At 43.0% G+C, this 22263-nt stretch overlaps 1 protein-coding gene across 3 annotated transcripts; it reads left to right on the forward strand.

The window, feature by feature from the left end:
• The first annotated feature begins 3873 nt into the window (after nt 1-3873).
• On the forward strand, nt 3874-16138 carry Commd9 (COMM domain containing 9). Of its 3 annotated transcripts, XM_040284502.2 has the most exons (7): nt 3892-3947; nt 4298-4360; nt 9992-10117; nt 11842-11981; nt 13308-13342; nt 14219-14322; nt 15371-16138. In XM_040284502.2, the coding sequence occupies exons 1-7, from the start codon at nt 3897-3899 to the stop codon at nt 15509-15511; spliced, it is 660 nt and encodes a 219-aa protein (XP_040140436.2). In that variant the 5' UTR covers nt 3892-3896; the 3' UTR covers nt 15512-16138. The 3 variants fall into 3 exon arrangements, with proteins under 3 accessions (XP_005327454.2, XP_021583472.2, XP_040140436.2); XM_005327397.5 differs by lacking the exon at nt 4298-4360 and having other exon boundaries at nt 3874-3947; XM_021727797.3 differs by lacking the exons at nt 4298-4360; nt 13308-13342 and having other exon boundaries at nt 3874-3947.
• Nucleotides 16139-22263: the final 6125 nt, after the last annotated feature.

Here is a 22263-nt window from a genome sequence, read left to right on the forward strand (position 1 = left end):
GGCCAACTTCAAGAAGACTGATAATAATAAGCATTACTAATGATATGGAGAAACTGAAACCCTTCTACACTGCTGGTGCCGATGCAGAATGGTGCAGTCACTTTGAAAACCAATCTGAGAATTCCTCACTAGGTTCAACACAGAGTTACCCTATGACCCAGAATTTCCATTCCAGATACCCCAAGTGAAATGAAGTATATGCCCACATGAAAACTTGTACATGATTGTTCATAACAGCAGTATTCATAATAACAACTCAAAAGTCTGTCCACTGATAGATAAGCAAAAACGTGGTAGGTCCGTGCAATGAAATGTCATGTAGCACAAATAGCAATGAAATACAGACTCGTGCTATATAACACAGATGGACTTTGAAAACGTGCTAAGTGGAAGAAACAATGCAATGTCCAGAATAGAGACAGAAAGTAGATTAGTGGTTCTCGAGGGCTGCGTGATGGAGAACCTTGTGGAGGAGGAGGTGGAGTGACGTCTAAGGGGAGTGGTGTTTCTTTTATGAGTGATGAACATGTTCTAAATGCCCACGTTGGTAGTTAGAAAACTCTGTGAATGTACTTAAACCCATTGAATTGTCCATTTAAGACAGGTACATTGTATATTATGTGAATCAGTTCTCAATAAAGCTATTTTTACAAAACATTAAAATTAAGTTGTTGACCTTAAATCATTTTCTATGAAAAAAATCTTATGGCCATATCCCTCTCTTCATATGAGAAAACTGAACAACCTTTCCCAAAGGATGGTTTCCCTTAAAGTTTCCAGGATCACGTTAGGGTAACCAACTGGCCTGCTTTCCCCAGCACTGTCTCAATGTTAGAACTCAAAGTTCTGCATCCCAGAAAATCGCTAATTCCTGGGCAAACTGAGATGGTTGGTCACCTTAGTTCCTCCCTTTCCCACACAGGAAAACTCTGCCCTTCATCACTACTAATGGCTAGAACTGAGTGTCCAAAGAGACAGTTCTGCCAGGCACAGTGGCACAGGCCTATAATCCCAGTGGCTTGGGAGGCTGAGGCAGCTGGATCACAAGTTCAAAGCTACCTTCATCAACTTAGCAAGGCCCTAAGCAACTCAGCAAGAACCTGTAGCTAAATAAATATTTTTAAAATGGGCTGGGATGTGTCTCCTTGATAAAGCGCCCCTGGGTTCAATCCCTGGTACAAAAAAAAAAAAAACAGTTCTTCCGGTATAAGTCATCCTTGAGCCCCCTCTAATGGCCAAAAGGTATTTTATTGTAGCTTCCATTTTACAGATGAGGAAACTCAGGTTCAGAGAGGTGAAGTAACTTGCCAGGAGCACAAGAAAACCAGGAACCCAGCCTGAGTATCTTCCAAATCCCATAGTCCTCCTTCCACTTGTAATATTTTCCCTTGCTACATCACTGGTTTAACATACCGTTAAACACAGAGTTACCATATTACCCAGAAATTCCATTCCATATACCCAAAGTGAAATGAAGTTTTCACATACATGAAAACTTGTACATGATTATACAAGCTTATTCTTGCCCACTGAGGAAGATACTGGCATCCAAACAGAAGAAACCTGCATTTTCATCTATGGGAAGACATCTATGTACAACTTGGTGGTTAACAATACAGCCTCTGGAGCCAAACTGCCCAAGTTTAAATCTGAGCTCTCCTACCGCTAATCTGTGAGACATTGGGCAAATTACTTAAACTTTCTATGTCTCAATTTTCCTTTATTTGAAAGTGGGGGAAATAATAATATGGTGTATATGTCAGTGTGCATAGGTGTGTGTATATATATATATATACACACACACACACACACACATACATATATATATATATATACACATACATATATATACATTTAATATAATATACAAATACAACATAAGCTAGAATGAAGCGTGGCACATAGCAAGTTTACTAAATGAGTGAAAGTAAGCACTGCTTTCTATACTCAAAATTGAAAAAAAAAATGAATTGGTCTAGCTAAATCCAGAGAGTGGGACAAAAATCATGGACATAAACTCTGATATTCTGTTGTTTCTTCTTGAGATAATGCTTATGGTCTAGCAACTGAGGACAAAATTTTAAATGCAATATGGCACTGGCAATCTGAGCTGCCCTACCAACCAGGCATGAATAGTATAAGGTTTCAGACTCTGCCAGCCACTGACTATAGCCCAGGGAAAACTCCCCCTGTCATACCTGATCAGGAGAGCAAGAAGAGCTGGGGCTGCACTTGTCACTCAGCTGTGCTCTCTGAAACAGGTTTGTTCAACACTGTTGTATAGATATGAAAACTGAGGCTCATAGAAATTCAACAATTTGTTTTTGATGATATAGTCAATAACACGTAGAACTGAGATTGAAATTAGGTTGCATTATAAAGCTCCTGTTTCATTGTCTCCATGCATTAGTTACTATTGTTGTGTAATAAAATTTTCTAAAATCTAGTAGATAAAAAACAAGTGTTTAAAATCTTATATAGTATTCAAAGGCCAGAAATCCTGATGTGGTTTAGCTGAGTAGTCTTGGCTCAGAATCTCTCTCATGAGGTTGCAACCAAAGTTGTTGGTCAACACTATCTGAATAAAGATCTACTAGGGGTGAAGAATCTACTTTTACGGAGGCTGTTAGCAGTCATAAGTTTTTTGCTGGCTGTTGGCTGAAGGCTTCAGTTCCTTGCCACATGGGTCTCTCCATAGGACTCCACACACAACACGGCAGCTTGCTTTCCCCAGAACAAGACAGTCAAGAGAGAGGGAAGATGAGAGAGTGCCCAAGACAGGAAACAGGAGTTTGTGTCTTTCTTGTTTGTTTGTTTGTTTGTTTGTTTGTTTCTGGAATCTTAGAAATAATGTACCATCATCCCCAGCCACATACCAATCCTGGGACAAATGAAAAGGGTGTTTACTAGGTTTGAATACAAGGGATTATTGAGGGCCATCTTGGAGCCTGGCCACCATGCTCACCTTTCTACAGTAAGATGAGAAGACAAAGTCTTGCAAATAACAAGCCAATATCCCCACAGAAATTAATCTTAAGTCTAATCACACTTTTTGTTTATTTAACGAACACACCATTCACCTAAGTTACTGTACCTGCCTTATGGTTAAAATTTCAGTCTGCTTTGAGCTAGGACCTTTCATCATTGCCAAATCAGAGTCCAGTACTGCCAACTCAAAATTACTCACTACATTCATAATTACCTGTTGAATCCACAGATTAAATAATTTTTATGAACCACTCCCATCCCACTCTTGCCATAGATGTATCAAGCCTCTGGATAAGTAATAGTGGCTCCCTTCCTATCCCCTTTCCTAAACACTTTCTCACCTGCTCTTCAAACCAGATCTCAAAAATGATCCGGTTTTCCCATTTGGATAAACCTAATAAAAACACCAGCTCCTACCTGAGACAGAAACTATACATGCAAAAGCAAGTTTTATGTTCTTCGAGATGACGTTTGTGTGTGTGTGTGTGTGTGTGTGTGTGTGTGTAAATTACATGAATTACAATGAGCACAGTTTCGTTGTAATTCCAAGTGGCCAACAGACTGATCACTTCTGAACAACTATGCCTCCAAGGTGCCCGCCAAGCCTGCATTACCCAAATCAGCCAGTCCTCCTGCATGGGTCCCGGGAACACTAGTTTCCCCTCTGGTAAATGGAAAAGCCAGGTCAACCCTTGAAAACCCATGCTCCCTCCACTTCCTCCCAGGTCCTGGGTCCTCGAGATGGCCATTCTGCCGCAGAACCCTTCTAAGTTCCTCCCAGCCCTGGTGCCACTAGCGAACCCGCTCCCGCCACTTTGAAAGACTACAGCCCCCGGCATGCCCTGCGCAGGCGGCGGAGTCATGTGATCACGCTCCTCCCCCGACTGCAGTCACATGATTTCGGAAAAATGGCCGCCGTCACCGCGGAGCACTTCGCGGCTCTCCAGAGCTTGCTGAAGGTAAAGGGCGGGGTGGGGACGCGTGCAGTCTCCTTTGTCTTCGGAACTGAGTATACGGAGCGAACGGGGCGGGCACGGGGAATAAGTTGGCCCTGATTTGGAGCCACAACTCTGCCACTGCTTCTTTGTGTGACCCCGGGCAAACCGTCGCTCCTTTTTGAGCTTTTAAAGAGAAAATCAACAACTCCCTGACTAGAAGGTGAAAAAGAAAAAAATGAGATAACGGACTTGAAGGGGCTCTACAATTGCCCCCCCCCCCCCGTTAGTCTCTGGGGCTGGTTTTCGGGATGGGTGCGTTGGGAGTGGTAATTGCTGGATCCGTTTTACTGGTTCCCCATTTCATCCCACAGCCCTTCTGCACTCCGTGCTTAGGAAATTCTCTCCCTGTGCATCTGCCGGCGCCAGCGACTGAGGTGTGCGTTCTGTGTTCCCGAGGCCCGGGTTTTCTGTTCTCGCCTCTGACTGAGAAAGGGCCGGAACACCCTCCTGATAATCATTTGTTTGAAAGATTGAGTGGTTGAAGGGGACATACTTCCCCGGGCTTGTAAAGTTCAAATAAAATAAAGGGTTGGAATTAACTTTTGATTTCCTCTCTACAAGGGCGGCTTTATTTTCCTTTGTAACACTTGTCATTAGATGACATTATGAATCTATTTGCCTATTGTCCGCCTTCTCTTAAGAATGTAAGATCCATGAAGGACAGTTTCTTTAACTTTCCTTTTCCCTTTAGTAGGTGAAGAGGATTGAGTTAATTATACTCAACAGTTTATGACACAGCATCGTCATTATGGTCTCCGTTTTGTTTAACTTAATTTTGAATGGCCTCCCCAGTATTCATTTGCACTCTACGCTCCTAAAATCACTACTTTATTGTTCATCGGTGTATATCAACAATTCTGTAGCAATATGCATTCATTTTCATTGCTCTTATCCTATGTACTCTTTTATTTTTTTAAATATAAACTTTCTTATTTTTAGATAATTGTAGGTTGACATGCAGTTGTAATAAATAATGCAGAAAGATCCCATTTACCCTTTACCCAGTTTCCCCCAATGTTGACATTCTGCAAAACTATAGGAAACTCACAGCCAGGGTGTTAACATTGATAGTCAAAATACAAAATGTTTCCATCACCACAAGACCCCTCTTGCTGCTCTTTTATAGTCACGCTTCCATTCATCCTCCACCTCTTCTTTAACACCTGACATTCTTTTTAAGAATTTTATATAGACTAGGTGTGGTGGCCCTCCCCTTTGTTCCCAGCAACTTGGGAGGCTGAGGCAGGAGGGTCAGAAGTTTCAGGTCAACCTAGGCTACTTAGTGAGACCCTGTGTCAGAATTTTTAAAAGGGTTGGGGATGTAGCTGAGTGGCAGAGCACTTGCCTAATATGCACAAGACCCTGGGTTTGATCCCCAGTACTGCGTGCGCACGTGCGCGCATGGGCACACACACACACACACACAAAAGAACTTTATATAAATCATATAGTATATATGGATTGACTTTTTTTTCACTCAGCTTAATCCCCTGGAGATTCGTCCATGTTGTCTGTAACAATAGTTCTTTCCTTTTTATTGCTGAGGAGTATTCCATGGTGTGGATATACAAAAATTTGCTTGACCTGTTGAAAGACATCAAAATCGTTTCCAGTTTTTGCTATTACAAATAAAGCTGCTATAAATGTTTGTGTACAGGCTTGGAATACAATTACTGGGTCATTTGGATGTCTGTATGTTTCATTTTTCAAGAAATCTCCAAACTCTTTCCAGAGGCTGTACCACCTTACATTTCTATCAGTAGTGTCCAGGTATTCCAGGATGTCCACTGCCGCAGTCTGGCTGGACACAAAATCACGAGCCACTCACAGCCTTGTAGATTCAAACAGCAATTCTTTATTCCCGAACTGTCACGGGCACTCTACACGCATGTTCTGGGGAAAATCCACACTTCCACTGGGCTCTGCATCCCCAAATACTCTCTGAATCCCCAGAACTCAATGGGAACTCAAGGAGCGGGAGGGGGCCTGAGGCAGCAGGATACATCCTATTCCCAGCGGGGTCCACCTTAAACCTGGAACTGCCCTAAACCCAAGGAGCGGGATACTCCCTATTCCCAGCAGGATACACCCTAAACCTGGACCCATCCTAATCCAGCAGGATCCTCCCTAAACCGGGATCCACCCTGGTCCTTGAGCAGGATCACCTTACTCAAACAAGCCCATTTCCACAATGGAGAGTCCTCCTCTAAGCAACATGGGGTAGGCTGACAAGGAAATTGCCATGCGTCATTCTTACTTAGCTATGGCTCTCAGCAGTCCACATCCCCACCAGCGTTTGATGTTATCACTATATTTTATTCAAGCCATTCTGAAAGATGTGTTTTGGTATCTCAGTGTGGTTTTAATTTGTGTTTCTCTAATGACTAAATGATGTTGAGTCTGTTCATGTGATCATTTACCCTCTGTGTATCTTCAGTGGAATATCTTTTGTCCCTATTCTAATTGGAGTATTTGCCTCTGTAATCTTGAGCTTTGGATTTTTAAAAATATGCTTTAGGCTCCAGATTACTAATTTTGACATTTGTATCAATTTCTAACATGCACATTGAATATTATAAATTTCCTTTTCAACTTCATTGACTGTGTCCTACAAATGTTGATACGTTGTTTTCTCATTTTCACTCTCTTAGTGTAATTTATTTTAAGTTCCCTTGAGATTTGGTCTTTGACCTGTGGAATTATTTAGTAATGTATTGTTTAAATTTCCATATGTTTAACATTTTCCTGTTATCTTTCTGTTTCTGGGTCATAATACAAACTTCAACAAAATTTTAAAACTAAAATGAATAGTGTGCTGTTTTGTGGACCAGAATATGATCTATCTTGATATATGTCCAGGTGTTTGAGATGTGAGTATATTCTGCATTTTCTGAGTATGAAGTGTTCTGTAAATGTCAATTAGAGTGATTTATTATGTTGTTGAGTTCTTCCATCTTTGTTGAATATTTGTGTAATTGTTTTATTAATTATTGAAAGAGGGGTTTTGATGTCTCAACTATATTTGTGAATTTGTTTTTCATTAATAGTGCTGTCAGCTTTTGTTTCACATATTTTGAAGTTCTTTTTTAAAATTTTTTTTGTAGTTGTAGATGGACAGCATGCCTTTATTTTGTTTGTTTCATTTTTATGTGGTACTAAGGATCGAACCCAGTGCCTCACAAGTGCTAGGGAAGTGCTCTGCCACTGAGCTACAGCCCCAGCCCCATGTTTTGCAGTTCTTTTATTGGGTACAGATACATTTAGGATTTCGTTGTCTTGGTGGATAGAATCTTCTATCATTGTTTAATGTCCTTCTCTTTCTCTGGTAATTTTCTTTTTGTGACTCATGCTTTATCTGATATTAACGTAACCACTCTTGCTTTCCTTTGGTTAATGTTTGTATGGCACCTCTTCTTTCATCCTTTTACTTTCCAGCCAGCTCCTATCATATATTTGAAGGGAGTTTTGTGTATAAAATATTTAATTGAGTCATATTTTTAATCCACTCTGCCAATTTCTGTATTTTAATTGGAATGTTTATGCCAATTAAATGTTTGAGTTAGTATAATTACTGATATGTTAGAACATAAGTCTGCCATTTTATTTTTGTTTTCTGCTGTTCTTTCTTGTTTTTTGTTTCTATTTACATTTTTCTGCTTTCCCCTGGGTTATTTTTTAGAGTTGTTTTGATTTGTCAGTAGTTCTAAAAATGTATTTATTTTTATAGCCCCTTTAGTAGTTGCTATAGTTACTATATTGTGCATGTACAGCTTATCTCAGCCTATTGGTGTCATCATGGTGTTAGGGTGAAGTATAGACACCTGCCTCTCTGTCTGTCCTTTAACCCTTCTTTACTTGTAGCATAATTGTCATGGGTATGTCCTCTGGGTACATTTAGAGGTACATCAGACAGTGTTCTAATTTTTCTTTCAACTTTTAAACATATTTAGAAAATTCAAGAAAATAAAGGAATTTTTTTTTTTTTTTTGCTTATCCTTTTCTTTCTTCCTGACATTCCAAGGATTCTTCTTGTTCCAAGAAAATCTGGTGTGAAAGAACCAACTTCTGTAGGCCACTTGTGGAAAGAGACTGCAGAAAGATGTCAGGCATATTCTTGGCATTGCTAGCACCAGCATTCGGCACCTGGTGTTCCCCATACCTCCTGACAGCTTGGCATTTCTCTAGTCTGCTGGGAGGCTCGTGGGGAAAGAGGCCAGGGTTCCCCAAGGGCAGTCACGGTGACCCGGCTCAACATGGCTGCAGTCAGGTCAAGCTGGATCCTCGTACTCCTTTCATTCCTTCTTTTCTCTTTACAGAACTTGTTTTAACCATCCTTTAAGGTAAATATTGTGACAAATTTTCTTAGTGCTCTTTTCTAAGAACGAATATCTTTATTTCCTCTTCATTCCTGAAGGATATTCTTATTGTCTGTAGGAGTCTAGTTTGACAGCTCTCCTTTCACACTGAAAAATACTATGCTTTTTGTGTTTGTGTATTTCTCTGTGGTTTCTGATGTGAAAGCTGCTGTCATTCTGATTGTTTATTATAGCTAAAGTGTTGTTTCTTCCTCACTACTTTCAAGATTGCTTTGTCTTTTGTTTTTATAAGTTCACTTTGGGACCTGGTGTAGGTTTTTTAAAATTATTATTTATCCTACATGGGATTTACTCAGGTTCTTGAAATATGTACTACTGTGTCTCCAGCTATGCTTGGAAAGTTTTCAGCTGTTATTCCTTTGATTACACATTTTTGGTCTTGTTTATCATCCTCCGGCTCCATCCGCTGATTCTTCTCTCTGTCCCTTCCATTTTGGTGTACTGAGCCCATCTATTGAGTTTTTACATTTTGGTTATTGTATTTTTCACTTCTAAAATTTTACATTTTATTCTTCTTAATATCACCTATTTTTGGATGAGACTCTCTCTTTTTTAATTTGTTTAAAGCATGTTCATAGTTACTTATTGAAGCATTGTCATCAAGGCTGCTTTAAAACCTTGGTCAGATAATTTTAATGGCTGTGATCTTGGAGTTGGCATCTGTAGATTATGTTTTTTTCCTCAGCTTGAGATCTTCTGGTTCCCGATTTGATACATGATTTTTTTTTTTTTTTTGAAACCTGGATGTGTTCATATTATGTTCCAAAATTCTGGATCTTATTTAAGTCTTATGTTTTAGCCAGCTTTCTCTGGTACCATTCAGGCAGGGTTAGGGGGCACCTCTCATTACTGCCAGTTGGAGGTAGAAGTTCAGATTCCCCACTTGGCTCCTGTTGATACCTGAAAGCAGGGGCTTCTGTTTCCCCTGGGTACTGGGGAAGCCCTGTCTCCACTCAGACTCTCTCTGTACCACGGGCAGTGTGGCTTGTGACCCACTGGTGCAGATGAAGATCCCAGCTCCCTGCTTGGCTGTCTTGGACACTGACCCAGTGCAAGTGTTGGGGTACCTCTCACAGCCTCACGCAGACTTCATTGGCATAAGTCAGGATGGGTTCACAGTTCTTTATGTGATATTTGGCTGGAATAGAAAGCAGTTATTGTCTAAAGCTTGCTCATCTCACTGTGCTGTTCCTTTCCTGGTCCTTTGGCTAGAGAGAACAGGGATTTGTTGTAGCTTTTTTTTTCTTTTCCTTCCTCCTGTACCCATTGACATTTCCACATTGCCCTCTTCTTCAGCTCAGGGTCTAGGATAGATAAAGCAAAAAGAAAACCCAAGGAACTCACCACCACGTCATTCCTTGGGGCTTGAGCTCCTCACAGATGTGCCTTCTCCCCTCTTTCTAGAGACATCTCGGATCTGTTTTCCATGTAGTACCCAGGGGGTTTTAGTTGTACTTAGCAGAAAGAATAGGGAAAAGTACATTTATTCTGTCTTCCCAGACAAATTTAAAGGTGTCCTCTATATCTTTAAATCTGAAGTGTGAAATATGTCACATAATACCTAAGTTATTTGAAAACATGTTGTCAGAGGTTTTTTTTTTCCTCCCCTATCTGTGAATTAATTCATAGGCCTCCTCAAAAGATGTTGTCAGGCAGCTGTGTCAAGAAAGCTTTTCCAGTTCAGCCCTTGGCTCAAAAAAGCTCTTGGATGTTACATGTTCCAGCTTGTCTGTGACCCAGGAGGAGGCAGAGCAAGTAAGTGTGGTCAGAAATGACCTTTGGCCATGGGCCCTCTTCCCTTGCTAATCTCTTTTTTGACTTCCCAGTCATTTCCATGTCCAAAGAAAATTTCTCCCTGAAATTGACATTGTAGCCAACTCTGGATAGATTTTTTTTTTTAGTATTAGTAAATTGAAAGCTTTGTCTTTGAGCCCTCCCTTGTGATAAGTAGGTCACATGGGAGCTGGGCCCAGAATCAGCTCCTGAACAAGTTCTTTTAGACTTATTGCCTAGACAGTGTAATCAAAAGCCAAACTTGATGTGACTTTCTTTCTCAGCCTGTACACTACTAAGACTGATGAACTGTCAGCTGGAGAGCTTCAGGCAGATTCTTCAGGAATCTTCCACAGAAGATGGAAGTCTGAGTGGTAATTGAGCTGGGCTCAGTGAGGCTCTCTCTGGGTGCCATGTACAGTGCTGCCTTCTCAGCCCTCAGCCCCAGTGGAGTCTGCTCGGCTCCCCTGAGCTCCCCTGATCCTAGATGTCATGTTGCACTAGGTAGCAGGGACTCCCTTATCTTTCCAGAGCAAATGCACTTTTAAAACAGGAGTATCTTCACATGGATTCATGTTATTTTTATTCTTTAAATATGAAGCTTTGCTCATTAAAATCAACTTTAGAAAAGTAAAAAGCAGAGTAAGATTATAGAGGTGAGTGGAGACTTAGTTTGGATTCCCTGAAAAGTAGATACTGAGGCAAAAACTTGAGTGCCAGAAGTTTTTTGGGAGGTGATTCTAGAAAACACAAAGGAGGAAGTAGGGAAGATCAAATAGGCAAAGTAGAAAAGTCTTAAAGTAAAAAAGTATATTAATGAGTGGTTACTGCCATGGTTACGAGCATGTCTCGTAATTTTCCTTGGAGGGCAAGGAGACTAGGGCATTTGTCCGCTACCTCTCCCCCAGCTACAGTGGAGGTTTAACTCCCCTCACTTCTGGGTAAGTGCATTTGCGGACCAGCAATCTCTAGTGATATTAGAAGCAGCTCTAAAGCAGAGAGAAAGTCACTCCAGAGGACTTTCTCGGGTTCAGCTAAGATCATTCTATTCACAAATCAACTACAAGCCACACTTGTCTGCATGCAGATCCACGTAGAGCACTTAGGACAAGAACCCATAGCAGGGTCTAGGACTCCTCTTTCACAGGGACTTGAGATTTCTACCACCCTGAATTCAAAGTCCACACTCTCCAGGAACCAGTATCTCTTTGTCACATGCCAGTGAACACAACTTGAGATACTTGCAAGGAGCGTGCAGCCCCATCAGAGGAGCCCAAGCCATGGGCCCAGGTGTTTATGCAATCCTCTCCATCCAGAGGCATTGGACCAATGCAGGGTTGCCTAGTAACCCAGCTGACTCTCCATTTCTCAGGTTACCAGGGAAACAGCACCAGAAAGTTAACTGAAGGTCAGATCCTTCTGCAGAAGAAAAAGGGACATATTAACCCTTTGCCTTAGGAGTTTCTGGCATGGACAGCTTCCTAGGTCAGGCAGCTGCATCTGTTTTGTGAAGCAACAGGTGAAGTTAGGGCAGTAGAGGCACATGGGACATTCAGCATCTGCTACAGAGGCTGCTTGGCTCCTGTCACTCGTTCAAATGACTGCAGCATGCAGTCACAGGGTGTGGGATAGAGGGCCCTTCCTCTGCCTCTTGTCCTGTGTCCCATGTCCCCTGCAGCTACAGGTCTGTCTCCTCTATCCTGCAGCTCCTCCAGGCTCTGCACCGCCTCACTCGGCTGGTGGCATTCCATGACCTGTCCTCCGCTGAAGCAATTCTGGCTCTCTTTCCAGAAAATTTCCACCAAAACCTCAAAAACCTGCTGACAAAAATCATCCTAGAACATGTGTAAGTGCTCATTTTTTGAAAATTCTTCTTTTACATTTCTTATTGTTTTTATTCCTATTTAGAAATACTATATTCCTTGTTGGAAAGATAGAAAATACAGAAAAGCAAATAGAAGAAAATAAGATAACTACAGTCCCACCACCCAGAAGTGAGCAGTATTGATTTCTTACTGGAAAGCCGTTTAGGACTTGGTTATTGTTTCTCTTTACACATACATAGAGAGGTTGATGTTTTGATTTTATTTTTTAACCACTACAAAAAAAGATCATCCCATTTTATAACGTGCTTATTTTCAGTTAGCAGTATTAACAGTAATGACATTTCAGGTCAATAAGTTTTTACCTTTAGTATCATTTTTAATGGTTAAATATAAGATATATTCCATTGCATGAAGCAACTGGGTATACATTTTTAAATTCCTTAATGTTAGACATTTAGGATTTTATCAGTTTTGCACTTCAGTGAGCAATTTAGAAACTTTGCTCATGTGCTTACTTATTTCCTTACTGTGGTATGGGCCATGAACATATTGGGTTTTGGGCATCGGGAAGATTGTACTCTTTCCACCATAAGAACATGTCCCTCTTCCCACATCTTTTCTATGAGATTTTTTTCTTACCTTTTCCCCCCAGTTCCACAGATGGCAAATGAAACCTGATTTCAGCTTTGATGCTACCAATGTTGAATATATTTTTCATGTGTTTATTGGTCATTTTAATATCTCTTTTGTGAGTTTTCTCTGTATCCTCTCAGCCAGGCAGATCCTTTGAAACACAAAAAAACATTAAAGAATCGATTATTGTTTAGCAGAAGGCTTGAACAGTCCTGTCTAATAGCAATAACAGTTAATGCCTGTTTACCAATATTTTTGTTTATTTGAAATTTACTTACATTGCCACATTTGACTCTTACTCTGCTTGGCATCTCACCATGATGTTATTTGCTGTAGCATTAGACAGATCTGTTGGGTGTATTTTTGCATAAGCTGCTGTATTCTGTATGGCAGGTGCTCAATAAAGAGAGCATAAGTTGACCTTTTCTCTGTTTGGTCTTTGAGAACAATAGCACAATAAGATTACAGAGCAGTAAGCCTTTTATTTTCTTGTCCTAAGCTGTGAAAACTAACAGCACTTAGGTCTTAATATCACCAAGCCTGGTAAGACAAATAAACAAAAAGCTGCTTTGAGGAAGGATGATTTCTGAGATCATTTCCTGTTAGGAGGTCTGAAGATCACAAGGAAGGTGGAAGCTAAGGTTTCTCATGATCAGAAAACTCAGTCTCACCCCTTTTCCATAATTTTTTCCTCATCTTTCCCTCTTTAATAGATCTACTTGGAGAACTGAAGCCCAAGCAAATCAGAGTGAGTACTAAGACATCTTCCTCTCCTTCCTCTCACCAGCCCCAGGCCTGAATCTGCCAGGACTCCAAGGATGTTAACCAAAAGTCGAGGGCAGCTATTCTAGTCTCAAACCAAAGACTGTCTGTTTGCTGTGTTTTTTCTTTTTAATTCAACTCTATATGTTTATATAGATATGTTCATATAACTGTAAATATTATTATAGAAGCTTGTTGTTAAAAAAATACAGAAATACCCAAAGAAGAAAGTGATGTAATAAAAATTGGGTTTTAAAAAGTAATTCTGCTTCAATTAAGAAAAAACCCAACAGTAATTAAAATTACTTTGAAAGATTAAATAAAAGTATGTATTTAGAAGTATCATTCTGCTTATTCTGAGCCAGTCACAGTGCTAGAGCACTTGACCTGCCTTGATTCACTTAGTCCTCCCAGCAACCCAGGGAGCTAGGCTGAAACTATCCCCATTTTCCAGATAAGAAAATGGAGACTCAGAGGTTATACAAGTGGTGGAACCCAGGTTCAAACCAAGCCTGTTTATCTTAAAGCAAGGCCTCTTACCACTCGCTGAAGCTACACTTTCCCCAAGACTCCAGCTGTGCCTTTTTCTGTACCTTGTGTCACTTGTCATTCTGTCCCGACATCTGGAGGGTTGGGTGTTTGGTGCAAGTCTGGAGATGCTGCCCCACCGTGAATCAGTACTAAGGGCAGGCAGCACAGAGTAGTGGGAAGGTCCATGCTTGCTGTGGTCTTTTGCCCCACTGTCTGTCTCTTTCAGAGATTTGCTGCATAGATCAGATGGGTTATGTGTATACAGCTTTCAGAGTAAAGGCCTGATAAACATGGGCGGAGTGACCTCTGAACTAAGCTGTCTCTTCCACAGTCTCTCTGCCACGCCTGGTGGACCTGGACTGGAGAGTGGATATCAAAACCTCCTCAGACAGCAACAGCCGCATGGCCGTCCCCACCTGCCTGCTCCAGATGAAGGTAGGTCCACTCTCATCATCATTAGAAGAAAAGAAGGTGCTGTAGTGAGTTAGGCCCTGTGGACCATCTAAAATATCAGCCACCAAAGTTTTGGGGTCACTACACTAACTAAGCCCCCTCGCCAAAAATGTTGGCATCCCCCATGTGCATGTGTATTTCACACAGTGTTATGTACTACTATGTGAACGCATCATGGGCATCAAAAAACATGCACTGAAAGTTGATATTTTACTACAGTGTGACAAGTGCTAAACGATATAATTTTAAAACTGTTTTCTGATCACTTAAAGGTGTACACGTACTGAGACGTTTAGCTTTAACTGTAGGGGTGTGTGTTCAGATTTCAGATTGGCCTCTGTGTCATTTCAGTGTTTCGTCACCAACTTCCTGTCCTGTTTGCAGTGTGGTCATCAGGCTTCTGTTGGCAGTGGAAGTCTGTGCTTCCTGTTCTTGTTCACGTGCCCTTGCCTCCTTGTCTTCACTTGATAGTTTTTTTCAGGAATCCTCTAAAATCACATTATGATAGAATTCATTTAGTTTAAAAAACTAGGCAATATATTGCTGTATTTACTTCACCAAACACCCAGAAATTCAATACCTGCAAGAAAAAACTTTAGGAGGCCTCTTGCAACTAAGTTTTAAGTATTAATAAAGCTTTATTTGTTTCTTGTTTATGATTAAATAAGTAAAACTATAAGTTGTGATATTTTTCTTATATCTAGTGGACTTCCTGTGTACCCCATAGAGCTCACCTCTAAAAATACCAGTGTGAGCACGTTTTCTCACTTCAGTGCTAAGACAGGGTATTGGGGAGAAGGCTCACCCTTCCCTGCTACCCACCCAAGGCTCTTGTTGCAAATGGGAAGAGACCCAGGCCTTTGAGTATCTCCTTCACCTTCCCCAGTTGCTGAATGACTCAAGGGCTGGGGCTCCTTGCAGCCCTTACAAAGAACCTCTCTTCAGAGGCCCAGAAGAACTGAGAAGGACTCGCATACGGGAGATAGGAAGAGAGGCAGCTTTGACTTTCTGGGCCATGTTCTCTTTACAGATCCAAGAAGATCCCAGTCTGTGCGGGGACAAACCATCCATCTCAGCTGTGACTGTGGAGTTGAGCAAAGAAACACTAGACACCATGTTAGATGGGCTTGGCCGCATCCGAGACCAGCTTTCTGCTGTGGCCAGTAAATGAGCTGACCTGCTGCTAGTGCCACTGCCATGCCCAGCTGCTCATCAGTGTCGAGGCGCCTTGCAGCGGGCAGGCTGCCCTGCAGCAGCAGCTCAGCTGACTACGGGCGGACAGGATGGTGGGAGTGGGGGCTCGCCTCCTCCTGCAGGCACAGGAGGATTGGGAGGAAACAACCAGGCACCTTGCTGTTCTCCTCTTTTTTCTCTTTCTGAAACTGATAAACAGAAGCTTTCATTTTCGAGAGGCCCCTGATGCAGCCTGACTGATGCTGTGTGCCGTGAGGGAGCATTGCCTCATCAGATGCCCCTGCCTGGCTGCCCAGGGAAGCCAGGCCCTGACTGTGGGGTTCCCTTAATGAGTTATTTCCAGCATTGACTCTGATGAGTTCATTCCAGTCCTGGAATACATGGAGGGCATTAGGCCCATGATGCCAGCAGTGTTTGCCCCTCTGTCAGAGAAGCAAGGCAAATCCCACTGAGCTTGGCCCTGCAGCCTGGCCCCTCTAGGGTATCCCCTGAGCCCCCTTGGCCCCTCTGGACCACCTCTCCACCTCTGAAACACATTCTGATTCTTACTATTGCCAGGCGAGGAAGTGGGAATAACTGGAAATAAATCCGTTTTAAGATTCTGGCCTTGATTCTTTTCACCAGTTTGTTGCCTTCAGCCAGGTGCTGCCTCTCAACTTCCTGAAGATAATACCAACTTCCTGATTCCCAGCTAAGTCCTTGACCTTTGGTATGACATGAAATCAGACCTATGACCCTGACCAGGCTCCCTGTGCTCTTGACTGCTACGTAGAAAAAAAAGAAGCCAGGGTGACTTCAGTGCACACTTGATATGAGAGCCCCCATTAGTGTGCCCCTGAGACTGGCTGAACAAGACCATCTCTGTGGCGAGGCTCACACGTCATAGGGACCTGTGTATGAAGTTCCTTCTGCCTTGTTATCCAGGTCATCCCTGTGGCAACAGCGTGCTGCGTGCCCACTGAGCTCTTCGTTCTGGAAGCTCTAGTGTGTGTCTGGGGTGGATGGAGGAGGTGAACCATAGGTTAAGGCTAGACACTTGATACACGGGCAGCCAGGGTCGGAAGCTGTACCTCCAAAATAATAGTAATCTGTTAGCCCTAATTATTAATAGGAATGAAAATAGAAAGCCAGTGCATTTGTCATTTTGTCTTCTAAGAGGGCTGGTGAGGAGAACTATTATTGTCCTGCCTTGATTGATGAGGGAACTGCTCATGGAGGCTTAGTCCCCTGCTGGTAAATGGCCTCATTAGGACTTGGGCCCAGACTTCCCTAGCTTTCTCTCCACACCAGGATGTGGAGGTCTAAAACTAGCTCCATTTGGAAATTTTTGAAACTGACATAGGAGAAATCATACCTCTGCCCACCCAGTGAGATACTGAAAGGCCAAGACTAACCATTCCAAGCTCTCTGCTGCTCCTAGAAGCTAAGCTGCCTGCTTTTAAACATGGCAGATCTTAACCCTGGGGGGCCCGTCCCCACTGAGAACTTGATAAGAGCTGTGCATCCTTTTCTGTAGGAAATGAATCTTTAATTTTTTGCACATGGTGACAGGTCATGAACTCCAGATCCCATTCTGCTATGGATCAGGACCTCCTGGTCTTACACTTAGGTTGAATTCAGCCTTTGGCATGAATTCATCCCTTTCTGTTTACCTTTCACTCTCATGACCTATAAACAGTGATCTCAAATTCCTGTCTCCCAGTCTCCAAAGTGCAACAAGAAACTAACGTGGACCAAGGAGCCCAGCATCCGTGTCTGATGAGCTGGACATTGGTTTAGCCAGGGCTACCTGAAGAGAGTCAACTGAGCACAAAACATTTGGAGGGCATTCAGAACAGAACTAGAAAAGTCAATAAATGTTTACAACCCTTCTCATTCCCTTGTTTAAGAGGTTGTTTCCATTCTTAGTGAGGATGGGATTGTTTATAAATGCCATATTTCTGGTTGGCCTGACCTTACTTCTGTACCACAAAGGTCGTTCATTCAATGCTTGTCTGGTTTCCCAATCGTACCTTGTGTGATGAAGCAGCTCTGCACAAACTCTCTTTCCCGAGGGTGTAGGAAGGTTTGAAATGCAAACACCATCCACAAAGAGCCAAGATCAATCTCTGTGGTGACTGGCCCCTGGATGCCAACACATTCCATCTACCTGGCCACAAGGTGAGCACCAGGCTTAGTCCTGGTCCATGTGGCCACAGAGATTGTATCATGGATGCACATGACTCTAGTTGGGCCCATCGGCCTTTCCCTGGGGCCTTCCCTGCTGGAATGAGCAGAGACCACTTCCTGTCTCTAGGCTGTGATGGTGAGGCCAGTGATGCTCGGTTCCCACTTTGTGCCACAGAAAACCCATCTGCCATCAGTCATCCACTCCCCTATGAACTGTGGAGGGCTCAAGTCCCTGTTCTCAGTTGGGAAGAGGAAGGAAAGATACAGTGTGTGCTGTCATTTCCAATGCTAGTGTATCGATTCTGATGGGTTTATTTTATTCAGGAATGGAAAGACCTGCAGACACAGATGTTGTCATGCAGAACCTTATACTGACAGCTCTAGAAACGAGGCACATCCCATGTAGAAGGATTACCTCTCCAGGGCTGGACCCAGGTTCTCCTTTCCTCTCTTTTGCTTAAACACTGAGTCACTAATCTCCAAAGAGGGGGCTTCTGATAAGTCACTGGGTTGGGAACAAGTCGTGATAGCAGCAAGCAGAAGACTGCAATCTGGTGAACATTCATGGGGCGCCATGATCCCCTTCATGCCCCACAAATGGCTCCCGTGAGTGAGCATTCAGACAGCGCACACTCCCACTCCAAGGAACAGGCCTAAGTTACACACAGCAAATTTCAGAGGAAAAAGGGGAAGTGCTTTATGGAGGGTCCCTTGGAGCACATAACATCATGGACACTGGGCACTTTAAGTGACTCACATGGCCCCATGATTGTCAGTGCTGCCCAGTGAGTGGATCAGACTTACCCCCTTGGAACTAGAAGAGTAGTCACTCCCCTTTGTAGATATCTTTTCAAGAAATGGATATAGCCAGTTGCACGTATAACCCCAGGTACTTGATTCTAGATCTGCAACCCTGGGCACTTTACCAATGTGGAGAAATATGGTGAGTGTCCCTGGGTGCTCAGTCCCAGACATATGATGCTGTAACCCAACAGGCTTCTTGGGGAGGACCCAGCTCTTTTGAGCTCGTCGGTTTTAGCTTGGGAATGTACGACATCAACTGACAGACACCCCAGTGTCATAGCCATCAAGCAGCAAGCGTGCAAATGACCAGCCACACCTTCCCAGCCAGTGGAAGCTGCCTGCTGGGTTCAGGTCCTGTGCCAGGAGCAGTCTAGCATGTACTTACCATCTCTATCTGGTGCTAAACTATCTTTCTCATTACATCAGTTCTAAAAATGTGTGCCCGGGATTTTTTTTTAATCAGGAATGTAAGACACGAAGACATGAAATGATCATTATGGAAAAAGAAGTTTGTGCTCGTAGAGCCTGTGAGGCAAGAGATGGAGCATGTCACTCAGAGCCATACGGTGAAGATCAGCATTGGACAGGAGGACGAAAGAAGAGTCCAGAGCCTTTATTGGCATTTTTATAGGAATAAACGGTCAAGGCAGGATAGGCACAATGAGTAAATTTAGGATTGGATAGTTGGACCAAATGTGGTGGGTTCTGGATTATAGAGTGTCAGATACAGTTGCCCAATATCTGTTCCTGGGATGTTTGAAGGCAGAGAGAACACTGGCTTGGGGTGTGAGGGCTTGATAAAGGGTTAGGGTTAGGGTTAGGGTTAGTTAGGTGTGTGGCTCTGTATTGGTGGCATCCACTCTCTAGGAATTTTCCAGCCCTGGGAGGAGCACTATCAAAGATCAAAACTCCAGATGCATCAAAAGTACAGAGGGCTGGGGTTGTGGCTCAGTGGTTGAACGCTCACCTAGCATGTATGAGGCCCTGGGTTCCATCCTCAGCACCACATAAAAATAAATAAATAATAAAGGTATTGTGTCCAACTACAACTAAAAACTAAATATTAAAAAAGTACAGAATATCAAAATATATTGTTGATATGAGTATATACTGCAGTCACAAACCTTGCATGGCTTTTAACACAGAAGAAGTTTCTCTGCCAATGTCAAGTGGTCCAGAAAATTGGGGCCAGAGGGTGAGTACTCCCTCTCTGTTGTCTCTATGGTGCCTTCTCAACACAGACCTCCAGAGTCACGGGGCAAGACAGGGGCACCTGGCAAACTGCATCTGTGATTGTACAGACCCTGCCCCGAAATGACAAGTTACATGGTCACAACAGCAAAGCAGACAGAGAAGTTCAGTCCTACTCTGTGCCAGGAGGAAGAGAAATGGGGTCTTTGTGAGTGGCTCTCATGATTGTTGTATCCTGTCCCTTGAACCAAAAGATTCCTCTTTTGCTTCAGCCAGCCTGCACTTCCGAAGAATGTGAGTGAGGGCAAGCACGCTGTCTTGGACCTTTTTTGCTGATAAACCTCATCACTAAATATCTTGCCTCTTCACCACAGCCGCCAAGGGTCAAGCAGAATACCGATCATAAGAATTTGTGCATTTTGCTGAGGATGGCAGTTTAGAGAGGCCCAGGGCTGAATTGAAACTCAGATCTAGGCCAGTGCTTTCTCCATTCCTACCTTGATTTGGAGATAAGAAAATCCATGATTCTTTACAGACACCTACGTTGGCCCTGAACTTGGTGACTTTCAGCTCTCCCTTTCACCAGTCTGGCCTTACCACTTCCACGCAGAGCGTGATCCTCCTCCTTTGTCTCCCTTTTCTGGTGATTTTCAGGTTCAAACAAATTAGCATCAGGACCAGCCATCTGGGGCCTTCCCCCACGAGCCAGTTCTCTGAATATCATGGCGGGCATGCTGTCCACTTGACACTAGTCAAGTTCTGTGCTCTGGTTTCCATATCATTTCCAGGAAGTGGGTCCAGCATGGTGGGAGAAGTTCTCTGTTAGTCAGTTGAGATGGTCTCACAAGTGAAAACTTTTCTTCATTATTCTTTTTTATATTTTAATCTAGAAGCCATTGGCTTACCTGGCATTTTGGAAGTGTTCCACAGATGGAATATTTGTAAGAACTGTGTGTGTGTGTGTGTGTGTGTGTGTGTGTGAGAGAGAGAGAGAGAGAGAGAGAGAGAGAGAGAGAGAGAGAGAGAGAGAGAGAGAATTTTAATATTTATTTTTTAGTTTTCGGCAGACACAACATCTTTGTTGGTATGTGGTGCTGAGGATCGAACCCGGGCCACATGCATGCCAAGCGAGCATGCTACCGCTTGAGCCACATCCCCAGCCCCATTGTAAGAACTATTTTGAACCTGAAACTGTTGCCTTCTAAATCATGACATTTCCACATTCTCTTTCTTGCGTGAAGTTGACCCTTTACAGAGCTTCCTTCTTACTTTGGCGCTCACATTTCTGCGGCTTAATTGTCCTTTTTACAACTACTTTGTAAAGAAAAAAAAATGTTGATAGTATTCCCTGGTTGGTTCCTGAGGACCATAATTTCCAAGGAGACAGAACCATTCTTTCTTCGAGGAAATGTCAAGAGCTCTTAAAAGCATGTTTGAAAGTCTGGGTTTCAATTGGTCCTGGACTCTTGGGAAAGGCTCAGATGGGCTTTTACATCTCATCTGTAAGTAGAGATGAGATAACCACTAAGTGATGTATCTTATTGATTTGCAAAAAACTATGTAGTCCCACTGGCTGAAGAATGGAATTTTCTTGGCTGTTGGTATCAGTGCTGCAATAGCCACGTGACCTCAGACACACATCTTGCTTAGTGTCTTGCCATTGCTGAGGCTGGCCTCAGCCTGCAAAGCTGCTGGGATTACAGATATGTGCCCTCATGCCCAGCTCAGATTTCAGGAACTCTTATAAAGTTCCTATTCAAGGTATTTTGCTTATCTGCTTATTCAACTTCAGTGAGTGAGAATCACTATATTAGGTATTGATTTGGCTGCTTTAACAAAAGCCCAAGTTCCATGGATTAAAGAATCTAAAGTTTATCTCATGCAAAAGTCTGAACCAGTAGAAGACTTGAGAGGACAGGTGATCCTTCTCCAGGAAATGATCTAAAGACTTGAGGTCCTTCTCTCTTGCCGCTGCAGCAACCACCAAGCATTGCCTTCTTTGCCGTGAGCAAGGCCTGCTCATCGCTACACTCCAAGTGTATATCCCAGCCATGGGAAAGGAGAAGAGGGTGAGCCCCAGAAGTCACCACTTTATCTCTGCTCATATCCCTTTGGCCACAATCATGTGGCCAATACTTAGCTGCAAGGTAGGCTGGGAAATATGGTCTATGGCTGGGCAGTCCTGGGTCTAGCTAACTCTCAAGGGGGTAGGGGGAGGTTAGAGAGTGGGTGGGGTTTGTTACTAAATAGAGAGAATGGAGAGTGAGAGACAGTTGACAGGCACTGTCATCAACACCTACTCAGTTGACTACGGCTCAGTGCAGCTTAATTTCTTTCCTGGGAGCAGGTTTTATGGGGGAAGAAAAGAGAACAGAAAGGCACTATGCATGAGATGGGGGTGGAGATGTGGGTGCTCCTTGAAGCTGGAGACCATGTCTCATTAACTTGGTCTCCATGGAGCCACCACAGTGCCTGGCACACACTCGACTGCCCAACAACTATCCATTTGTATCTCATCTTCTTCCACAAACTCATAAGGAGGTTTGAACTGTGTCAGTGAGCCGT

This window comes from Ictidomys tridecemlineatus, chromosome 4 (assembly GCF_052094955.1).
Source record: "Ictidomys tridecemlineatus isolate mIctTri1 chromosome 4, mIctTri1.hap1, whole genome shotgun sequence".
Classification (NCBI taxonomy): Eukaryota; Metazoa; Chordata; class Mammalia; order Rodentia; family Sciuridae; genus Ictidomys; species Ictidomys tridecemlineatus.

Bases quoted from the DNA above. Each gene is read 5' to 3' on its own strand.
- Commd9 (XM_040284502.2), top strand. From the start codon at position 3,897: ATGGCCGCCGTCACCGCGGAGCACTTCGCGGCTCTCCAGAGCTTGCTG. The intron at 4,361-9,991 runs GTGTGCGTTCTG...ATTAATTCATAG, and splicing joins TGCCGGCGCCAGCGACTGAG to GCCTCCTCAAAAGATGTTGT. The intron at 11,982-13,307 runs GTAAGTGCTCAT...CCTCTTTAATAG, and splicing joins AAAATCATCCTAGAACATGT to ATCTACTTGGAGAACTGAAG.